The 21,382-nt window shown below is 40.5% G+C and overlaps 3 protein-coding genes across 5 annotated transcripts; 2 read left to right on the forward strand and 1 right to left on the reverse strand.

The window, feature by feature from the left end:
- Positions 1 to 3,046: 3,046 nt before the first annotated feature.
- Positions 3,047 to 6,303, reverse strand: Vps51 (vacuolar protein sorting 51). Of its 3 annotated transcripts, none has more exons than XM_011298503.1 (5): positions 6,121 to 6,303; positions 4,278 to 6,022; positions 3,877 to 4,042; positions 3,487 to 3,599; positions 3,047 to 3,279 (listed from the first exon to the last, which is right to left on the reverse strand). In XM_011298503.1, the coding sequence occupies exons 1-5, from the start codon at positions 6,199 to 6,201 to the stop codon at positions 3,171 to 3,173; spliced, it is 2,214 nt and encodes a 737-aa protein (XP_011296805.1). In that variant the 5' UTR covers positions 6,202 to 6,303; the 3' UTR covers positions 3,047 to 3,170. The 3 variants fall into 3 exon arrangements, with proteins under 3 accessions (XP_011296805.1, XP_011296795.1, XP_011296785.1); XM_011298493.1 differs by having other exon boundaries at positions 3,877 to 4,051; XM_011298483.1 differs by having other exon boundaries at positions 3,877 to 4,057.
- A 124-nt stretch (positions 6,304 to 6,427) lies between these two features.
- On the forward strand, positions 6,428 to 9,844 carry Ns2 (nucleostemin 2). The gene is made up of 2 exons (XM_011298517.1): positions 6,428 to 6,581; positions 6,674 to 9,844. The coding sequence occupies exon 2, from the start codon at positions 6,684 to 6,686 to the stop codon at positions 8,766 to 8,768; it is 2,085 nt and encodes a 694-aa protein (XP_011296819.1). The 5' UTR covers positions 6,428 to 6,581; positions 6,674 to 6,683; the 3' UTR covers positions 8,769 to 9,844.
- A 3,210-nt stretch (positions 9,845 to 13,054) lies between these two features.
- Positions 13,055 to 20,545, forward strand: LOC105265281 (uncharacterized). The gene is made up of 3 exons (XM_011302694.1): positions 13,055 to 13,126; positions 18,706 to 19,675; positions 20,019 to 20,545. The coding sequence occupies exons 1-3, from the start codon at positions 13,055 to 13,057 to the stop codon at positions 20,543 to 20,545; spliced, it is 1,569 nt and encodes a 522-aa protein (XP_011300996.1).
- The last annotated feature ends 837 nt before the right edge of the window (positions 20,546 to 21,382 follow it).

Here is a 21,382-nt window from a genome sequence, read left to right on the forward strand (position 1 = left end):
AAATATCAATGAAATTCATTGGGAAATGGCGAATAATAAAACATCAGAGGCCATTTCCCCATGAATTTGTCTTTATTCAATTTCCAGTGAAACTTTATTTGGATTTTGAAAAATATTTCTGCAGTAATGAGACGTCATCGAAAAATCCTGGAGTAAAAATTAAAGAATATAGAATAAATAATTGCTGATAATATTCACCGCAATCGATTCACATTCGTTTTTCACGGCGACTACTGAGGCCCAACGTGAAAAGTAATTGTGCCAAGGTGAATGTCATTAATTAATCACCTACGGCACTACTACTTAGCACGCAGGTCCCCTTTTGAAGTGGAGCAGGAAAAGCCCTTGGTTTTATAGTCTTCCTTGGAGAAGAGCGTTATCAAAAATTTCCAATGTTGATCAACGGTTCGTTGTTCTAGGTTCGAGTTCCGAATGTCAAAGTCTAATGGTTGATTTTTTATAATGTTGGAAAAATGCAGGTTCAACTTGTGAACGCATCAACGAGCGTTCATAAGTCATCGCCCATTATTGCGGTCACAAACCGAAACAGCTCCAAAATACTTGACTCATTACTGTTTGGCCACGGCATTATCTCAGCTCTTCATTATTTTCGATTTCTTATCTCCATTTGAAAATTGCTCAAATAACAATACATAACGTCATTTTTTGGCTGCCTTCAGTAACGAAATAAAATGAACAGAAAACTTTTGGACTTCATAGTTAATCGGATGAAATGCAATTAAAAGTCTATCAATAAATTCATTTGTATAAGAAAATAATAAGAAAATGAAAATTTAATGATTATGTCTGAAGTTCTTTCTTTCTATCACATTTCTTCGAAATTCTATATAATTTCTCTATTTTTGAGAGAATTCTCTATTTTTGTTTTTATACAAATATTAAAATTTTTTGATGAGATAAAAAAATGAAGATAGTAAACGAAAAAATATTTTTTATTGTTATATCAAAACGAATGTTATTCCATGAAATCGATAATGCGACGCGCTTTATTGATATCGAGAGACCAGGAGAAACCGTTTCCCTGTTACATAAAAAGAAACAAAGAGAATTCATGGAGAATGTGTGTACGAATATCATCTAGGAAATGAGGGCGGAGTGTCGAATGCACAATTGATGGAAAAGAACTCCATTGAGTGCGTCTTTTTAGCTGAAAATCACGATGCGGGTCGTATTGTAGCACACAACGACTAATTCGAGAGGAATTGAAGAGGTGAATGGTTCACAATATCTTTCTCACAGGGGGAATAACAAAACGCATACAGAACACATGAAATATTATTTAACAACGAGATAAGGGTAGAATGGAATGAATTTCACTTTAGCGCTCGTTTTTGATGCCCTATCCCTCCGACCATGACAGAGCAAGTAAATTATAATTGTAACGTCAATTTTTTCACAGAGAACGTAATAATGTATTTGATTATCATCTGCGTGATAAAAAAGGAATTCGACACTGAAAAAGAGAACTGATTAATGGATTAATTAATTAGTAAATGATGAATGCATTTTTTAGGTAAGCGATCTTCGAAGAAAAACGGCACAGACTTACCTCGTGAAAGATATTCCAGAAAAATCGAAGAGGATCAAATTGAAAAAATTATTTCTCGGCACCGTCTCAGCTCACAAAATGATCCAAATGTACCTCCTGAAAGACTAAACCAATTGCCTTAATACCAAAGCCAGTGCCAGTAGAAAAAATGAAAAAAAAAACTGAAGAGAGTTTACATCAGTTTACACATGCACAGGTGTTTTCAGCCTGATCACGTGAGAGAGAATCGCATATGGAGTTCGTTACACAGATGCTTCGTTCGGTTGATGTGTCAATGAATACATTAGACCAGATATTATGTCTCATATGGAATTATCGAAAACTCAATAACTCCTTGACTCAACAATTCTTTTCTTCAAGCCATTCATCCATTCCAATTAGCGCAATGGTGAATCATTTTAAATTAAATCAAACATCTTAATGAAGAATAGACTGAAGGTGCTGCTTATATTTTTAATGCACCAATTTTTTAATTAGTATATTCCTTGATGTCTAGTCAGTAAGAAATGTTTAACAAAAACATTTCTCCTGCGGTAAAAAATCAACTGCGGCCAGCAGTGATTTCTTAGCTAAATAATTTCACTCCCTCGATCTGAATAATTTCGACAACTCGGAGCGATTAATTTCGAAAAATCAGCGGAATGGTGAATTATTAGGAGCGAAGGAGAACATGTTAACGTAAGAGAGGAGGAGAGAACTCGATTCGAATTTTATTAAATTGGATAGAATGTGGTGCGTAGGCATAGTCGGCCGGATACACGCGGAATGAATCTCATCCCAGTGGGAGGAAGTTCGAATTAACTCGAGCCAACATCAAGCTTGGAGTCATCGAGGGGACCTACACGTCATTCGTCTTGTTGGAGCTGATTTCCCAACAATATCCCTCGATCGTGCATAAAGCAAACAATCACCGATGTGTCAACTAATGGGTGGGGAGAGAAATTGAAGACAGAATTCGGCGAATGTAATTGGTACTGATGTAGGTGAGGCTGTCGTTTTTTTGAATCATTTGACCCAGCGGATTACACCACACCATGGGGTCACAATACAGTCTGCACGGATGAATGGACAATTCGAATTTAATCGTGGGTGTGAGTACCAGCGGGAGAACAGGGACAGAGATGGAGTCATTGGGGGTTGAGGCATTTGATGAAGATGACCGCTTGGTGACACGACGCTCTGGCTACTCTGACACCACGCGCAACCTCCGTCGACCCATCAACTCTAATTAATTATCTCCGATCTTCATAATCGATGCAGAGAAATGTTGAGGATATATTGCTGGTGTTTTTCCATTTTTACAAATCCCTCACGGGATCGGCACGAAAAAATATTACAGTTCTATATTCTTTGTCACTGTTCATTCATCTTAGGAACAGGTGCTTCCGAGAGAGAGGTGCTTTCCTGTTGAGATCTGTGGTACAGCTGAATAAATTTCTCGAAAAAAAGTTCAATAACACATGAAAAATTCAGCTGTTTATTCCCTCCATGAAGAAAATGCGGGAAAAGGGAAAGGTTATTTATTAATATTTTATTTGAAATATTTTACATGAACAATGTATATTTTGAATAAAAATCCTTAGACCCCTTTTTCCTTCACTTATCCTCTCTCACAGATGATGTCAACCACACTGGGCTCCATGAGGACTGGCTCCAGGCATCTGTGCACCGCACTCCCTAATATTTCGTCAAGAAGGAAATGTACCAAACTGGAAAAGAAGAATGGTTAATTCATACAAGGTCGAATCATAATTATTCATTATCATACATAAACTCGAATTGGCCCGAACCGCAGCACATCGGTAAATTGATTAAATGAAAACTGAATCGTTCTATGATATTAAGTCGCTTCATCATTGAATTAACAATCTGAATCATTAATAATTGTGTCAATTCGAATTAATATAGAAAATTACTTTTCATCCGTTACAAAACGCCACAAATACAATTGCAGATAATGCGTATCCACTTGAATCTGCTGCAGTCCGTATTTGCTGAATGTCCGAAGTCTCACGCACTCCAGAAAGGTCTGCAAATAGACAAAGAGCGAAAAAATAACCACTGACAATCCGCACATAATAATAAAGAAAAAATAATTCAATTGGTTCAACACATGAGAGTAGAAGATTACATCTGCGATTACTTCGTTCACGTTGCAAAGTGAATAATGGCCAAGTTATTTTGTCATTGTGAATCAAACAACGGTACAGCACCTGCACCCTATTGCACAAGTACATCACGTGTCAGAAGTGATGTGTCTGACCAATATTTCATACGCATTCATCATTCAAATAATTTTCAATTACCTTAAGGCTAATTTTTATGATGCCAGTGAGGATGGAGGCTTTGTTGAACTGTACAGGTGCAAAGATTTCAATTCTCTCCGAGAATAATTTGTGGATGTTGGTGACCAGAGATGAGTCCAGATGGCTCGGATGACTGTACGATGACCAATTGGAGCGATACTGGTGCCTTGAAACACTAATACTGTGAAATTAATGTCACATTGGCCTCGTAGTCATTGAAATCGCCAGTGAAGTGGTAAAACGTAATTATTGAAAATTACCCTTCGAATAACTGTACAATTATTTTCAAAACTAGTCATTTGAGAGAGAGAGAGAAATGCATTTAGTGCTACTACAGATATGTATTGCCCTTTACCGGTTGCTTAATTTTATTATTTAATAAATATATGAGGGCTGCATACCTGTGAGTTTTTCGACTACTATCACTACTCCTATCGACCTGACCATCACTATCATCATAAAGCGTAGCAATTTGTAAGTCAATAGCAGTGACATCTTCAACAACCCTCTTCATGACAGCCCGCACAGTCCTCGGTTCAATGGTATGCAGCCAATCTCTGGTCTCTACAGATTTCCTAAGCATCTGCGAAACAGCGAGACCCTGAAGACGAACATAATGATTGAGAAGATCCTGAGCAGCTCGATGGAACTCCACACAGATATCCGGCTCAGTCGTTAGTGCATGAATCGATGCCGGAAAATCGTGAACACTGAACATCTCATCAACTGTCTGCAGAAGATAATGGATGCTGCTCTCCTTGAACTCGATGCACATTTTGCTTAGTAGAAGGAGAAGAGTGGGTGGATACTTGGGTACGTCTGAACTCGTGCAGAATCCAGCTGCAACAGCGGTGAGATGATGCAGGAAGCCGATAACAAGGCCCTCACGGACTTCCTCAACGCAGAAGGACTCGAAGAACTGAGCCCTCAAGTTAAATGAAAGATCCGGCTGGAGAAAGGCTGAGAGGTCCTGGAGGACCCCCTTGATCTTCTCGATGATGGGCATCACTAGATGGGCTTGGAGTTCAGCCAATCCCCCATCACTATTGTCAGACGTTATTTTGGTGGCAAGTGTCTGTCTGACCTTCACCAGAGTCTCATTCAGGTGTTGCTTCAAAGAGTTTAAATGACTCCTGCATTGCTTTCTCCCTGCGTTTTTTACGATTTCCGTTCCAGTGCTGGCGAAATCTGTGGCACTGCACAGGATATTCATCGCCTGGAGGCGCCTGTGAAATCTGTCCAAGGCTCGAACGAGTACTGCAGTGTCCGAGACGTTCTCCATCCTGTTCTTTGTTAATTCGAAATACTTGTTCATGTTGTTTGCGACAAATTTTTCAAGTCGAATCGTCACGTTAACGTCGCATTCCAAATTATCCGCAATATCAAGATCATGGGGGTGGGTGGGGAGGGGTCTGTTGATGAACATGTTGTTGTGGGAGGCCACAACAAGACCGAGATCGCTGAGGAAACCTGAGCTCGCTGAGTCCACGAACTCGATGACATCGTTTTCGCACATGTCCTTGAGGATCTCCAGCTGCTCTGCGAGGCGGCTGTCGGCGTGCCTCAGGAACTCCTCGCAGAGAGAATCGGCTGGTTCATTAAGCTGCAGCAACAGATCCACACTCTCAGCTAGGGTCTTCGTTGTGGCGTCGTGCTTGTGGAATTGCAAACGGAGTTGGGTTTTCAGCTCGTTAACGATATCCTCACAGTCTTTCTGAATTCCGTGGAAGGATGGCATGTTGCCGTACTGATTTAGGACTCGACGAGCGTGAATGTAGTCCTGGACAGCTTGTGCATAATTCCCTTCGTTCATCCTCTCCTTCAAATTGCCCGGTAATTTGAACAAAAATTGTAGTCTTTTGAGATGAGTGTGAATGGATGATAATCGAGATATCTGCTGTCTGGTGCCCTGGAGTGTCGAAGATATTTTATCCGAAAAGGATGTTATGCTGTCCATATTTGTGGCTAGAGAATCCATACTGTCCTCCATTTTCTTGAAATCACTCTTCATCTTTCTTATCGTGTCAGTTGCAGCAATGAATTTATTGTAGTTCTCATAGACGAGGGTTTGCATCTCAGAATGGAGAACCTGTGTATTCCTCTTGATCTCCTCCTCATGATCGATTATTTGTTTCAGTCGAAAATCCTGTAATTAATAGAGTATCACCATTGATTAGAAACCACTACCTCTGACAATATGGGATATATTTCAAATATTCCTGATATCTCCGATAATTTCAATACCTTTGTCAATTTCTGGAGATATATCTCCGAATTGAAATGTTGCCCATTGATATCGTAAGGATTACTCGTGTTTTCTGCCATCCTGTCTTCAAAATCCTCTCTCCGATTTATTAATTAATAAAGTATTTCTTTCACAGCAAGTGCAATATTTTGACAGTGATATTGAGGTTACTCGGTGACAGCCTGTGAAGTGACAGCTGATCCATAAGTGTTAGAAGAGATTCCTTCCTAGTTGACCAGCCGATGTAACATCCATCGATAAATAAATCTCCTGTTTTTGACGGTTAGATCTCTGACACGCCGAAGACCACGTGCATCTATGTCTATGGAAACATTCAGCCATAACCTCGGTTTTCAGAGAAAACCTCTGAATAAATGCGGATATACTTATTAATTTAATTAAATTAAATTAATTTTTTTTTAACGGAGAGTTCTTCAATTTAACACACGTGTGTCCAAAGGTAATAAATCGTTCATTTTTTTGTACTAAAAATATTGCATTACTTCGATTGGTTTCACAACTATACTATAAAATTATATTATAAAATTCCAGCTCTACGAAGATGCCGAAGACGTCAGCAATAACGAAACGCCCTCGCAAAGAGGGCTTCAACCGTTCAGGGCACAGTATGAACCCAGAACGTTCGACAGAGGGTCTAAAAGGCGTCGCCAAGGTTCGTACAAAAGCAACGATCAAGCGTCTCCAAATGTACCGATGCTCCAAAGCGAAACGCGACAAAACAGGTAAAATCCTAACACCAGCGCCATTTCAAGGCTGGCATCCATCCGGAACGATGTCCAGGGTGGAGCCTTCGCAGCGTTGGTTTGGCAACTCCCGGGTGATTTCGCAGAATGCTCTTCAAAAATTTCAAACCGAGTTGGGTGAAGCTATGAAGAATCCATACCAAGTGGTGATGAAGCCAACGCAGCTCCCAGTGAGTCTCCTAGAGCAGAAGGCAGTCCAGGCAAGAGTTCACTTACTGGACACCGAGAGTTTTGAGAAGACCTTCGGCCCCAAGAAGAATCGCAAGCGCCCGAACTTGACAGTCTCCTCGTACGACGAACTCCAGAAGGTCGTCGAGGAGAGGGTGGAGACCTACAGCAAAGACAAAGACACCAAAGACACAGATCTAGTTCGTCCAGACGAGGGTGTGAGGGACGCAGCTCGTGACTGGGTGATGGCTGCAGGCCAGAGCAAAAGGATCTGGAATGAGCTGTACAAAGTCATCGACTCCTCAGATGTCGTCCTCCAGATCCTCGACGCCAGGGACCCCATGGGCACACGATCACCTCCCGTCGAGAAGTATCTTAAGGAGGAGAAAGCCCACAAACACCTGATATTCATTCTTAACAAAGTGGACCTCGTGCCGACATGGGTAACACAGCGCTGGGTATCAATCCTCAATCGTGAATACCCCACAGTGGCCTTCCACGCATCCCTCACCCATCCTTTCGGCAAGGGTTCGCTTATCAACCTCCTCAGGCAATTCGGCAAACTCCACACGGACAAAAAGCAGATCAGCGTGGGCTTCATTGGTTATCCAAACACTGGTAAGAGCTCCATAATCAACACTCTCCGGTCTAAGAAGGTGTGCAAAGTAGCGCCCATTGCGGGCGAGACCAAAGTCTGGCAGTACATAACTCTGATGAAACGAATTTACCTCATTGACTGCCCCGGGGTTGTCTATCCATCTGCCGAAACCGATACAGAAAAGGTTTTGAAGGGTGTGGTGAGGGTGGAACTCGTGCAAAACCCTGATGACTACGTTGAGGCTGTGCTGCAGCGTGTCAAACCCGAGTACATAAGGAGAACTTATAAAGTCGAGGAGTGGGAGGGTCATGTGGATTTTCTAGAGAAACTCGCCCGCAGATCTGGGAAATTGTTGAAGAAAGGCGAGCCTGACACTGGGGCCGTTGCCCGCATGGTTTTAAATGATTGGCAACGTGGCAAGTTGCCCTTCTTCGTTGCACCAGTTGGTTATGAGGCGCCTCATTCCTGTTCCAATAGTGTCGACGTGGAGGCTGAAACTCCACTGACAACTCAGGAACGAGATTCCGGGGGGGAGGTAATTGGCGGGGAAATTAATGGGGAGAGCGAGAAACGAGTTGGTGTTGTACAGGACTTTAGGAAAATTCGGGTTGCTTTGAGTTATTCTGGGGATGATGTTAGAAAATTGGAGGGCATTCAATTGGATAATGATGATGATGATGACGAGGATGATGAGAATGATGGGGGGATGGCGGACGGTCAAGGGGATGGGGAGAGTGATCTCGTGGAAGGGGGTAATGAGGGTAACGAGGGTAGTGAGGAGATTAATGATAAGGAGAATGGGGGAGAGAAGGATGAGCAGAAGGTCGAAAGTAAAGAAGTTAAGGACAATCTCATGCAGAGTGTCTTTGACGCACTTCCTGATGAAGATTTCTCCTCGAGCGACGAAGAACCGGCGAACACAATCACATCCGCAAGCGGTGCCTTTCAAGTTATGTCGGCAGTCTCTGAGAAACTTGGGAAAATTCTCACTAGCAAACAGAAGAGGAGCATCGAGCGTGCTAATAAGCGGAAGAAGATTGGCTCGAACTTCTATGAAGTTACTAATGTTAAAAATCGTAATCGCAGCAGGAAAGTGCCGAAGGTGAAGAGGACTTAGGGATTTTACAAGTTCTACACCGCTCTTCTTCATATCAATTTGAAGGAGAGAAGAAAAACATGAAAATGATCGTAGAATGGCTGAAAATAGGGGGATGATGATTGGCATCGGCTTCCGTGAAGTTTTAATGTTAAAAAAACGTGATTGGGACGAGCAGGTATCAAGGGAAAAAGGAATTAGGGTTTTGGAAGTTCTACGCAGCAATTTTTGGTATCGATTTGACGCAGTGGAGAAAAACAAGAGGGAAATTATCACAAAATGGCGTGCCAACTTCCGTCGGGGGGGGAGTTTAACGATTTTTCCTCTATTTTTTTTTTATTTCCGCTTTCCCTTGCCCCTACTTTCGTGTGAAATTGGGTAACACGGAGTAAGGACTTTTACGTCGAAACTTTCGGTATCGCGAACACGAACTACTTTTATATGGGGCATGGGGTGTGTGGGTGCTGTTTAAATCCGTATGCGGATGAGAATGGGCGAGAAAAGCCATCTGGAATATTCGTAGAGGGGAATGAATACGAAAAGCTTAACGATCGCTTCCTCATCTGCACTCATTTGAAATCACCAACAAAGAGAAGTCGTAAAATGTATCGTTAGCCCTGCCCTCTGAAATCTCCGGGTTTAGCAAACAATCAAAGAACTTGAATCCCGTTCGCCGGGTTTCTGCATCGGAAGGGAAAATTCTGGTAAAAAAAATATATATAAAAAATGGTGGATGACCCGTTAGACAGGTATACGAGGGTGGCGTTTTTTCTTCTCATTTTTTTTTTTCATTTTGCCGGCGTCAGAGTGTGGGAACTTGAACCCTCCTGCCTTAGCAGTCTCTTCTATATTTAAAGCCAGTGAATGTATTTTTGTAAGGGAAAAACGCGCCCTCGAGCTGTGCACCAAGATCAACTAACACATCTAAAACCTCTATAAAACGCGAATGGATTTCGGGCTCGATCCGATTGTACTGTACAGGTATCTTTACGATATTTACAGAAAGTTCTTAGCACTTGGGAGAATGTGAGGGATTCTATGAGATTTAGGGCAGATGGTCAATGCCATGTGAATAAAAATCATTTTTCTTTTATTAATTTTGGCATTTTATTTGAACCCCTGTTATCCACTCGGAAATTGTTCTTCCCGATTCAATTGCGCTATTTCGTCGTATATTTATTAATCCAAAATTATTTCGGTTAGAAATACAACAAACAAGCATATCGAATTATAATTTTATCAAAAATTTAAAATCAAATTCAATTGAATTTCCTATTGTTTATAAATTTAAAAAAGAATAAAAATTTGAATTTTCCCTAATTGTCGCTGCTATGGACTTGGATATATTAAGTCGATCCAATATTTGAACAAATTCCTCGTTAATTTCACAAAAAAAAAAATGAGAAAATTTGAAGAGTAATCGCCTAACAGTACGCTCACTCGGGAAGAGTTATTTTTTTTCTCACTGGATATCGCCCATTCTAACGAGTTTTTATTCTTTCTAATCTAGAGAATTATCTCCCTAATTTTGAGCTGGTATGGAAGACATGGAGAATCACGGCATCCTGGCATTAAGTGGATTTTCGAGAGGTTTTTCATCCGGGCGGAGAGAGAAGACGGAAAAGGGACCAAATGAGAATCCCCTACTCAGCTGCATCTTAGTATGCTGTGAAGGGAGCGACCGCCCACTATTCTCCATCTTGGTCTATGAGTGGGCCATCCTGCCTAGACTTTTAACTCCAAGACTGGTGGAAAAAAAAAAAGAGGGGAAAATTGACGCTGAAGATTTTGTGCATTAACAGGGCATTGCGTTCTAAAACTGTACACCCCTGGTGGCCAAGGTCAATTCCCTTCTCCTTTAGTGCTGGTTTTTTACGAGCGGATCATGTGCCCGAAGGGTTTTTTTTCTTGAGACTTGGGTCGTGGGTTTTACAATAATACCAGGGTAAAAACTTCTCTGTGTCAGCACCTGTTACACCTTGGCACCGTTTTTCTTGTGTCGATTCTCATCCTTTATTCTGTGGGTCTCACTACGCAAAACTTTCTCCCATTGCATTTGAACCCTTTTGTTCTAGGTAAAGGACGACAGGGAAAGGGCCAGGGGACAAAGGGATTCGCATAACGGGACCTCATTCATCTTTATTTGCTTTTTTTTATTCTGGGGACCAATGCGGAATTCGATATCGACGGGAAATAAACCGCTTTCGCCATTAATGAGCTATACCCAACCCGTGGGGGAAGTATTTACAGTAATGGCGGAGGTCATTTATGATGATGGCTTTAATGATTATGATGATTAGGTGTGATACATGTGTTCTTGATGTTTTCAGGCGATTGGCTCGGCTTTATTCGGTCGGTTTAAGTAATGTGCAAGAATTCAAGGGCTTCGGACTTTCGAAAAGTATAATTTCGCTGGTGGAGAAAGCGTCGAGGCGACTCGATGTTTCGAAATAATCTTCAGCTCATCAAATTTGCCCATTGCCGTTAGCGACGTTTGAATAATCGGAGAATATATCACTGATTACATTTTCGGGACGAAAGTTTTCTCGTGAGAATTTGAATTCGCTTGGCTATTCGGCATATACGAATGTCAGGAAATTATTGAAGGTTCCGTCATCTATTTTGGGTCTGGGAAAGTGCGCGTCTTGTTTATTTAAAAAATTGAACGAAAATTATGGGATTTTATCGGATGAAATATCGCCAACCTCCAAGGGTATCATCAATTCAAACTGAAGCTCCAAAAATGTAGAAAAAACCTGCAGCTGTCCCGAAAATTTCAGTTGGCTGCGTGCAATAGTTCACCCGCTGAGCTCGAAAAATCATTTGCGTAAAAATTTGTGTAATTACCCAGCAATAAATGCGTCTGAACACGTAAAAAAAATTATTACAAAACTGTTAAAATATTTAACATGGAAATTCCAGTTTCCAGCCTGAGCATGTCGCCTCAAAATAATTGCATTACCAATACTAAAAAAATGGCACTCTGGCAATTATAAGCTCTAGCAATTATAATCATTATTTCAAAAAATTATTATAAAATAATTATTCTCCAAAATGCGTGAGATTTCCTGGAGCCAGGATTTGATGTGAAAATTTGAGTTTTTGGGCGGTGCGTGTCGAGGAAAATGTGATTAGGTTGCCAACGCGGTGCAGTTTTTTCATGAGCGGCACTAGAAAAAGAAGCTAGATAGCTAGGAGTTAGAGGAAAAAATGAGGGGCATTGTGGGGAACACATGTTGTGAACATACGTGTGGCAACATCGCGGTCCTACATTCCATGTGACGGTGAGGGTGAGAAGGGCAGAGGGTCGGAGGGACCGGTTTGCAGCGCGTCCGACACTCTAACGTTCTCCAAACGCAGATAAGCCTCTCCCCCACCTTTTTTTTTTGGCCCATCTTTTCTTCCTTGTCTAGAATATTTTTTTTGTCTAGGCCTTTGCCTCGGACCCCTCCCCCACCGGTTTTTTTTTTATTGCAACCGGTCCACACACCATGGCTTGAGGAAAAGTCGAGGTCGCTGCGCTCTCCAACAAAAAAACTACATTATCTTTTTAAGACGTTTTTTTTTTCTGAATAGAAAAGTCATCATTCACATTTTCACGCACTACAAAAACCACCTTAAAAATTTCGGTGTATAGGAACTTTATTTATTATTTGCCCCTTTCAATTTTTATGATTCACTGGTCTTATATATTTTTTACGTAAGATTTTTGTTCAATTTTTTCATTTGAGATTGCAATTGGCTATGAAGTATGTCTAAATTAGTTCATATCAATTATATTTAAATGATAACTTAGTAGAATAAAATGAGTCGATATAAAAAATGAAACGAAAAATAGTCTAAGGCTGTGAAAATGGTAATGAATCCAAGTTGTTGGATGGTTTGAGACTATTTTCATGTTGAATTGATAATTGTGACGGTTGCGTTATTTGCCTATCCCATGTTATGCCGATAATTGACGTGAAATCCATGAATTTATAATTTTCAGGAGAATAATTGTTTGGATAATGGAGGCGTTTGCTCACTGAATAGTCAGGCCGTGAGGCAACAGTGGATTTAACTAGGATATTGGGTGTTTAAAGGTGAAAATCCAGACAAAAGAATGCAGTCAGTGGGTAAAAGCCGGTGGAAAAATAAAATGCCACAGATAGGGATCCACCCTGCAGCCAAAAGTTGAGAGTAGTGGATAGGCAGGTAGAGAGATCGATCGGCGAGTTGTACCTGTCCACCGGTCAATGGCCTTCGAATGCAGTCAATTCGTATGTGTAAAGAAAGGTTGATGCCTCCAAAACCCTACAAAGGCCATTATGCACAAACGAGTTTTCTATCTTCCTTATTCCCTTTTTTCCCATGTATATCCAAGCCCATCAAGCCCTCTAGCATCTTAGCCAGCGTTGGTCTTGCTTTTTGACAACCCGATCGCTCTTTTATCGTCGAGTGCCTCTCCCTTTTATTCCATCAGTGGAACTTTTTTCATGAAAATGTCGGGAATAAGTAAAACTGCGCTATCTATTTACTCGAATGGCCGAACAAACAGCCCATGATACGCATTCTCCCAATTTCTACACTCCCCACTACTTTAACTTCCTTTTTAAACCGTACGAGATAGTGCAGAACGTTCGTAAATATCTCGAGATATCTATGAAACCTTTCCAGTACTGTTCTGTCTTGAGATTGAAAAAAAAAATCTGCCAATTCACTCCACAGAGAAAAGCTTCCCTTTTTTCAAAATGGACTTGCAAATATGTTAACTTACACTGATTATGATAAATTAATTTATGAAGTATCTTTAGTTGTTTAAAAATTTATAAACAAGTGTTCTTTTCCAATTTTATTATGCAATGCTTTATTATTGAAAATTTATAATCTCGCAGGATTGAAAATTTTCCTCAATATCTAGATGATGATTTCGAGTGGAAAAATACGGAGAGTCATTTTACAATTTTGTAATCTTATTTCGAATGCGCACGAGGTCATTTTGGATGGATTAGTAAATTCGTAATGAGTTTTCGTTCTGATGAGGGGGGACTTTGCACGCACACATCGATCTGAATTCTAGCAACAATAACAAGGGGGATTTTATTATTCAACCACCGCAACTGTAATTTTAATTTCCGAGGGATTATTACTTTTAATCACGGAATAATTGCTCACGATTATTCGGGAAGGGTATTTTTTATTAACTAACATCAAATTACGGAATACCTTAAGCCTTCTCTCCCTGCCCCATACAATAGTAATTTTTTTATGACTTTCCAAAATGAAAAAATATGTTGCATATATTTTTTATATTTTTTCATGACATTTGTTCCCACAAATTATAGTGTCATCAATTTGTAGAAAAATTCCCCAAATACTAATTATAAATTCTCCCCAATTTATTTATATTCTGGAATGGAAATTAATGTTTTAATACTCTCGCCTTCATATTCGCAGTAATGAAAAAACAACTTCTGCAAAAAATTAATTTAATAAAACAGATTTTCGTGCGGTATTTTGGAGATGGAGAATTGTTTATTCAATGAAATTCATTGTTCTGATACGAAATTAGGGCCTCCGCCAGCTTTTCCCTATCCTACAATCAAATTCCTCGCACAGATAACGCTTGAGTCGAATTCATGAATATTACGGAATATATATATGTATATAAACATATATATGTAAAGCCTGCGGGCCAGAACTACGTGAAAATAGCCGTGAGCGAACACATCGCTTCCTGGCCATCTACACATTAATACATTTTGAGAATACAATGAGTAGCCGATACGAATCATCAATATTTAAAAAGTGGTTAAAAAAATGATTAATTCATTTGAACCTTGGCGAAAATTATCCATTCGGTCTAAAAATAAAAAAATTTCATCTGAAAATTCTTATAAAAAAATAAGTACAGATGTCCCAGTTAATTTCATTTCAATGTAATATTCAATATAAATTACGGAACTCTCGGATAAAAAAAGGAGCTGTTATTTATTGAATATTCATCTCGGGGTGGGAAAATTCTGATAATTTGTGGGTCAATATAAGCTCATAATTTTGCTGGTTGTGTAATCTGGCGTAATAATCGAGGAATTTTCATTTCTCCATCCCCATTTCTAGGCCCGTCGGGGAAAATCGACTTCCCTTTGAAAATCGGGAAATATAGCCAGTCAGGTGTCTGAGAAACCTGCGAGGGGAACAAAAGGAGCGATTCACCTTGCCGTCGTAACATTCCTGTCCCCTATTTCCCTCTTATATCCTTTTTTTATACAGATGCAACCTGAAGAGCTGCTTTTTCCCAGACGAAAAATCGTCATCAATAATCCACGGATTATTAATGACTCCGAATAATGGAATCTCGCTTGAAAAAATTTATCAATCTTTTGCTCGTGATAAAGAAAAATTGGCGATATCTGAAACATTTATGGAATAATTCATAATTCCAAGTGGAAAGATCTGTCATGTGATTTTAGGTCAGTCTTAAAATAAGAAAGTACATTTCTACATGAATTTGCCCATTATATATAATTGTATCAATGAGTACGATATATTTCATATCTATTTTATTATGTATATACTTTGAATTGGAGAATTGTTACATAATTCTATTAGGAGAAATATATATATATTTTAATTCACTGGAATGAAACCTTTGTTCCATCAGTAAAAAAACATGTAGAATTTTCCAAAAATTATAACTGAGCTAACATTTTTTTTTTCGTAGAAAATGAGACAGAACATAAAAAAGATGTGAAATTTCTGATATTTAATAATGTATGTAAAATCAATCATTAAATTTGTTTTATTCAATGATTTTCAATGAAAATCAATCATTAAATTTGTTTTATTCAATGATTTTCAATGAAAATCAATCATTAAATTTGTTTTATTCAATGATTTTTCTTGTTATTACGGGGTCATTTAGAAGATTGAAACTGGAATTGTTGTTTTTCCACAATTGAGCGCGTATTTTTCCTCGGCCATGACGACGCCATGATTCATCCGCGTGATAGACTGAATGCACGTACATTAAAATCACCCGACGACCTGAGGTGAATGCTCGCGATCCACTTGAGCGATAAGACCATCATCGAAAAAGAAAAACGACATTTCGGTGCAAACAGCCGCAAAAGTCAACATCCCACTCTCCCCAAATACTAATTAATTCTGTTCCACTTTACAGCTCTCACTTGGCTCAATCCACTTCTGCGTAAACTGTTACGAACTTAAACCCTGACAACTTCCAAACAATTATTAGATTAATTATTAAAATTATGAAAAGTCCGTCAGCACAAAAATATATAAGTTTGACCAGTTAAAAAAATGAGCACACCAATTTTTCAGGACGAATTCCGTAATTAGAGTTGACAGTAGAAATTTCATTGTGCACTATTTTTTTGTATTAGTGTAAATGTAAAATTCTCTGGGAAAAGCCCCAGGAAGCATCCTGGACATCTGGACAAAATTTCAATCGCACAATCCCAAAATTTTCCCAAAGAATCTCTCTGCGCACTTTTTTACTCGATTGCCAGATGTTGTAGTGGACTGAAAACGCCTAAAACCACGAAACGCACAGAAATCTGTCAATATCTATAAATATAACCATAAAATATATTTAAAACAATGATATTTTATTTTTTCACTCAATAATAAATATAAAAAAAATAAAATTGCCATAAGATAATTGTGATCTCGGTCAAAGAAAAAACGAAAAATTTCCCCGCCTCATATAAAAATGATAAAAACCGCGTCAATACATAAACTCTATCAACCTATCTATTTTTTACTTAAACCTAGGGAGCATTTTTGTAAATTCTTGTTCAAGAAAATTTCCCCCGAGAATCCCGGAAGAGTTGAATAATTGCAGAATAATATTTCCCCGGCAAAATCGTGAAAGCCGTTCTAACTGGCGAAAAAGTAGTGAAATCGCGTGAAAGACATCGGCGTGCGGGTAGCCATCACCCCTTTTCTCCAAGTTCAAGTGCCCCCTCTGCCCAGCGGGCGTGAACCCCCCTGTACAAACAATACCCACATGCCCCATCCCCCGGAATTCCCAACACCCCCAAAGAACACCCAAAAACAAACTCCCCCGCATTTCCAATTCCCACGCAAACTCAAAAAATCGTCAATTCCCCAAATCTAAAGATAACGATTATTCACGGAGAAACGATAAGCCCATGCGTGCGTGAATTTTTCTTCTAGAGGAGCATTAAACCCATCATAATTACATAAAGGTAGAAGGAGAGGTATCAGAGGAGGGGGAACACATCGAAAGATAGAGACCGAAGGGAGTGACGGAGTGCAAAGGCAAACAGGAAGACACGCAGTGAAAAACTCGAATAAAATGCGTGGTACGTGGAAATTTTGGTTGTTGCAGTTGTATGAGTGAGGGGCCATTAGCACGAAAAGCCGATCTAAGAGAATACCATGGCATAGAGGTGAAGTGGGGAGGTAAAATGGAAGAACTCAGGGAGTGGTAATGTCGAGTTTTGGGAGTTATTTTTTTTTTTTTTTTCCGCCACCCCAACGTGAAAAACACAACGCTGCGTTTCCCCTTCTCCTTGGCGATGACGCGAGGTTTTTCTGCCACGGATGCAGTCACGCGACTCCTCAGCTCAACCCTAGATATCCAAAGCCCACAATACCCCACAATATTCCCACTTCTAGGAGGTAGTGGGGATGGCTTTTCCGTTCAATCTCTTTTCAGAATTCGTGCGGGTGTTTCACATTGGGCCCGATACGCCCTGCGCTGCGCACTCCGTGTACAGGGTAATAGACTAAATGTGCGCTTCCACCTAGAATCTTTCCCCACCACCTCTATTTTTTCACTATTTGGTTGGAAATTTTCCGTCTCTCTCCGTTCGCCCGGTTTTCCAGTGTGGGCGAACGTCAGAGGGGAAAGGCAATTTTTCCCCTCTTATTTTTTTTTCACGAGCCTCTCTCTCCCTCTCCTTATTTTTTTGTCCCACTCGCCTATTTCGCCCTCAGCCTTTCCCTGTCGTCTATTGCCATCCCCGAAAAATCCCTCGCGCGAACACTGCGTTTCCCAGGCCCTAGACCCTCAGCTCAGTCTTCTTAATGCGGCATTTAAGCGCTCGTCGTTATTCGCGCACCATCTTCAAATTTATTCGTAAAGGGGATACTGAGTTTTCTCCATTTTCACTCGAGTCGTTCGGCTCTTAACCGGTGACCTCACCATTTATCGTTCAATTCGGTGGATTTCTATTTTGGTTTTGGGTGATAGTAAGGGTCATGTTTACCTCTTCCAGTCTATTTTGATATTGTTTTTTTTTTTTACTTCTGGGAAGTGCGCGTCGCAGAATCGTGGCGTAATCGTGACTGAAAAGTGAGTATAACGCAGTCTCTTCGGCACTGCAGATCATTTGCTATTTGTTTGCATCCAACTTTTTCCAAAAATTTTATACAGTTGAGATACTGTCCCGGTTCCGACGGTTTGTTTTGCCTGATATCGATGATACACGTGCAAATAGTATTCTTGAGTGGAATAACCATCGATCACTGTGTTGGCGACGAAAAACACGCAATTGCGTCGATAACGCAATACCACGTGGCTTTTTTCTCCACTTTATCTGATCCGAATTATAATGAAAAACATGCGTACGAAGATAGTAATTTGTATTTCAAACCTCGTGTATTTCATTGGCAGAGGGCTATCGTTCGTGATACGAATTAACTTCGATTTAAGCGGAAAATTTATCGTGGTAATTTCATATTGCAATCGGAGAGAACAAGTTCTCCAAGAAGACAAAATATTAAATACCCAAATACTCTTCGACGAAGAATAAAAAATATGAAAAGAAAATAGTTAAATATTTGGAATGCAAGAGAAGTCGAGTCATCCTTATCGTGAATGCTCGTTCCAAAGTTCCTATTATCGAAAATAAGTACATAATTAGCTATTCTCCGCTCACGCATGTGTTTTGCTGGGTTTCAGTTACTGGATATAGTAAAGATGGAGGCGTCTTCGTCAGAACAGCAGTTCTGCCTTCGGTGGAACAATCACAGAACAAATCTGTTGACAGCTTTCAGCGAATTATTTCACAACGGTGCATTCACAGATGTGGAACTCCTGGTGGAGGGGCTCTCGGGTTTGGTGCCCTTCAAGTGCCACAAAATGGTACTTGCCGCGTGTTCATTGTACTTCCAGGAGATATTTTCGTACGCCTCCACAGACCAGTACCCTATTATCGTGCTGACTAACGTGAGGGAGCCTGAGATGAAGGCAATCCTTGAGTTCATGTACCAGGGGGAGGTCAATGTGTCCCAGGACGAGATGGCGGAGATATTCAGGGTGGCGAGGATGCTGAAGATAAAGGGACTCGTTGAGTATGACAAATCACATGAACCCAGAGACCCTTCGGATTCTCCACCACCTGCAATTAGCAGTACAGAGCGCACTGCGTCCATTAATGAAAGCATCCACAACGACTATCGCTCACCCCCGCATTCCACCAGTGCATCCTCCTATTTTCCTGGCTATGGCAAGGGATCCGGTCTAATGCACAATCCTGCTGGGCACATTCCACCCCCTGGATGGAGTCCTCTCGCCAGTTTATCACTCGCTGCACAATCTGTTATGAATGCACCCCTCACCCCGAGGGCTGCCGCACTCTTCCCCGGTGTCTACGATACTGAGGCCAATCACATCATCCGCAAGCAGATGAACAGCCTCATGCTCAATAGGGACACCCCCATCCTCAGGACTGTCCTCGGGCAAGGGCAGGCTGATAGCTCCCAGATATTACCACCTTCACATGCCGACCCTCATGACCTTTATCGTAGCTCCAGCAACGGATCAGCACATGAAATCGATGACCGCAAGAGCATGGATCTTTCACATCGTAATAGCAGTGGACACAGCCCCTTCTCCGCCGACGTCTCCTTCGAGGAGTTTGATAAGAAATCCGGCCAGCAAAATCGAAAGAACAGTAAGTTTCATTTTTCTCCCGATTTTTCCACCGGTCTTTCACCAATAGTTTCCCAAATTTTAAAATCTCTCACCAAAAATTCCAATGGAGTCGAATTCCAATTTATTTCAAAACTGTTTCAAAATTTGTTTTGAAACAATTACATTTCTTGTAAAGCAGAATGAGAGTTACAAAGACCTTAAGAATTTCCCAAAAATTTCACTATCTCCCTTGAAAATAGATAGCCCGCGATAACGTATCTGCCACAGCCCCATAGTCGGGTCGCCCTTTACTTCCCCACCACTGGGCTGAGAATTCTGATAATTTTCAACAATCCCTTAACAAATTGTAATTCCCTCTGCAGAAGAGTGGAAGCGCTACAAGCAGTACACAAAAGAGCACATGGAAAAGGCGATTATCGCGGTGAAAGGTGGTGAGACAGCATTGAAAGCTTCAAAGGCGTACGGAATTCCTTCCCGCACGCTCTACGACAAAGTGAAGAAAATGGGAATCACAACGCAGAGAAATATTCGACGTCACAGGACAAGTAGTGGGGCCCATTTTCCGCACGGCATAGGGGGCAACAGGAATGGGGGCATTTACAGAGGTATGTCAGATATCGACAATGACAACGATTACAGCAACAGCATGATGGAAGGATCAGCTGCTCTTATGGACATAGCGTACAGTCGTGGTCGCGATCAATCCGAGGACCACGAGGCCAGTTTCGATCATTCGAGGATATCCACAAGTCCCGATGAAGAGCCACGAGAAGAAATCAAGTATGAGAATGAGGATGACGTTCAAGATCTCTCGATTAATCGTAGAAATGTCATCGTACCACCCTCAAATCCGCCCGCCAAAGAAGAAGACGACGCCTCAAAGAACTGATTCAAGTGGGAATTAGATTATTTTTCGCAAGACTGAAGGGGCTTCACGTTTCTCTCGGGTTTTTCTTATTTTCTTTCAAGATTTTCTTCCAATGGACTGAGTACTGCATTGGGTTGCGTTTCTAAAGCCCTACGTTTCTTCGTTGAAAGAACGGAAAGAACGAAAATAATATGGATTCCGGTAGCGAAGTGGTAACTTCTGGAAATCAAGGAAGATATCTGAGGATTTGGTATAGTATTTTTATAGAGCTGATTGAGCGCGACAGAAAATTTTATCACTCGAATATCGTAGGTAACGCAGGTTTGGGAGTATTCAGCTGAATCTTAGGTACGACCTGAGTCGACTTGAATTCTATTTGGCTTATTGCTTCGTCGTGCCTGGTTAGGAGTTTAGGTTAAGAACCATTGTGATGATAACTGACGTGATTGATTAATTTTTCGGAGAGAACATCCGTACTTCTTTCGTTTGAGGGTACGACGGGAGAAATTTTGTTCTCTGCTTTTTTAAAGCTTATTCCGAAAACTTGATTATCCGAAGTTCCGACAGAAAAGTTGATAAGTACAAAAGAAGATTACTTAGGCGAAGTCTAAAGAGCACCTGCACTTGCACTCAGTGCCAAAAGCTTTTTGAGGGAACGGAAAATTCTGTACTTCATTCTTTGGATGTTTATTCTTCAATTTTTTCAATATAAAAATTCCAATAGATTTCCGAAAAGTTCTCATAGAGATTCAAAGACATTTTTTTTTAGAGTGTACGGAAATAAATTTTGGTCTCGGCCAGAAAATGACGGATAACGTACGAGTACTATGAAACACAGCATTGCGAATGCTAAATTTC

Source organism: Fopius arisanus, unplaced genomic scaffold (genome assembly GCF_000806365.1).
Source record: "Fopius arisanus strain USDA-PBARC FA_bdor unplaced genomic scaffold, ASM80636v1 scaffold00001, whole genome shotgun sequence".
Taxonomy (NCBI): domain Eukaryota; kingdom Metazoa; phylum Arthropoda; class Insecta; order Hymenoptera; family Braconidae; genus Fopius; species Fopius arisanus.

Excerpts from the sequence above, each read along its gene's own strand:
- Vps51 (XM_011298483.1), bottom strand. The coding sequence starts at position 6,201 with ATGGCAGAAAACACGAGTAATCCTTACGATATCAATGGGCAACATTTC. Across the intron at positions 6,023-6,120 it reads ATCTCCAGAAATTGACAAAG|GATTTTCGACTGAAACAAAT; the intron begins GTATTGAAATTA and ends TATTAATTACAG. Across the intron at positions 4,058-4,277 it reads AGTAGTCGAAAAACTCACAG|TATTAGTGTTTCAAGGCACC; the intron begins GTATGCAGCCCT and ends TTAATTTCACAG.
- LOC105265281 (XM_011302694.1), top strand. The coding sequence starts at position 13,055 with ATGCACAAACGAGTTTTCTATCTTCCTTATTCCCTTTTTTCCCATGTA. Across the intron at positions 13,127-18,705 it reads CAAGCCCATCAAGCCCTCTA|GCGTCTTCGTCAGAACAGCA; the intron begins GCATCTTAGCCA and ends GTAAAGATGGAG. Across the intron at positions 19,676-20,018 it reads CCAGCAAAATCGAAAGAACA|AAGAGTGGAAGCGCTACAAG; the intron begins GTAAGTTTCATT and ends TTCCCTCTGCAG.
- Ns2 (XM_011298517.1), top strand. The coding sequence starts at position 6,684 with ATGCCGAAGACGTCAGCAATAACGAAACGCCCTCGCAAAGAGGGCTTC.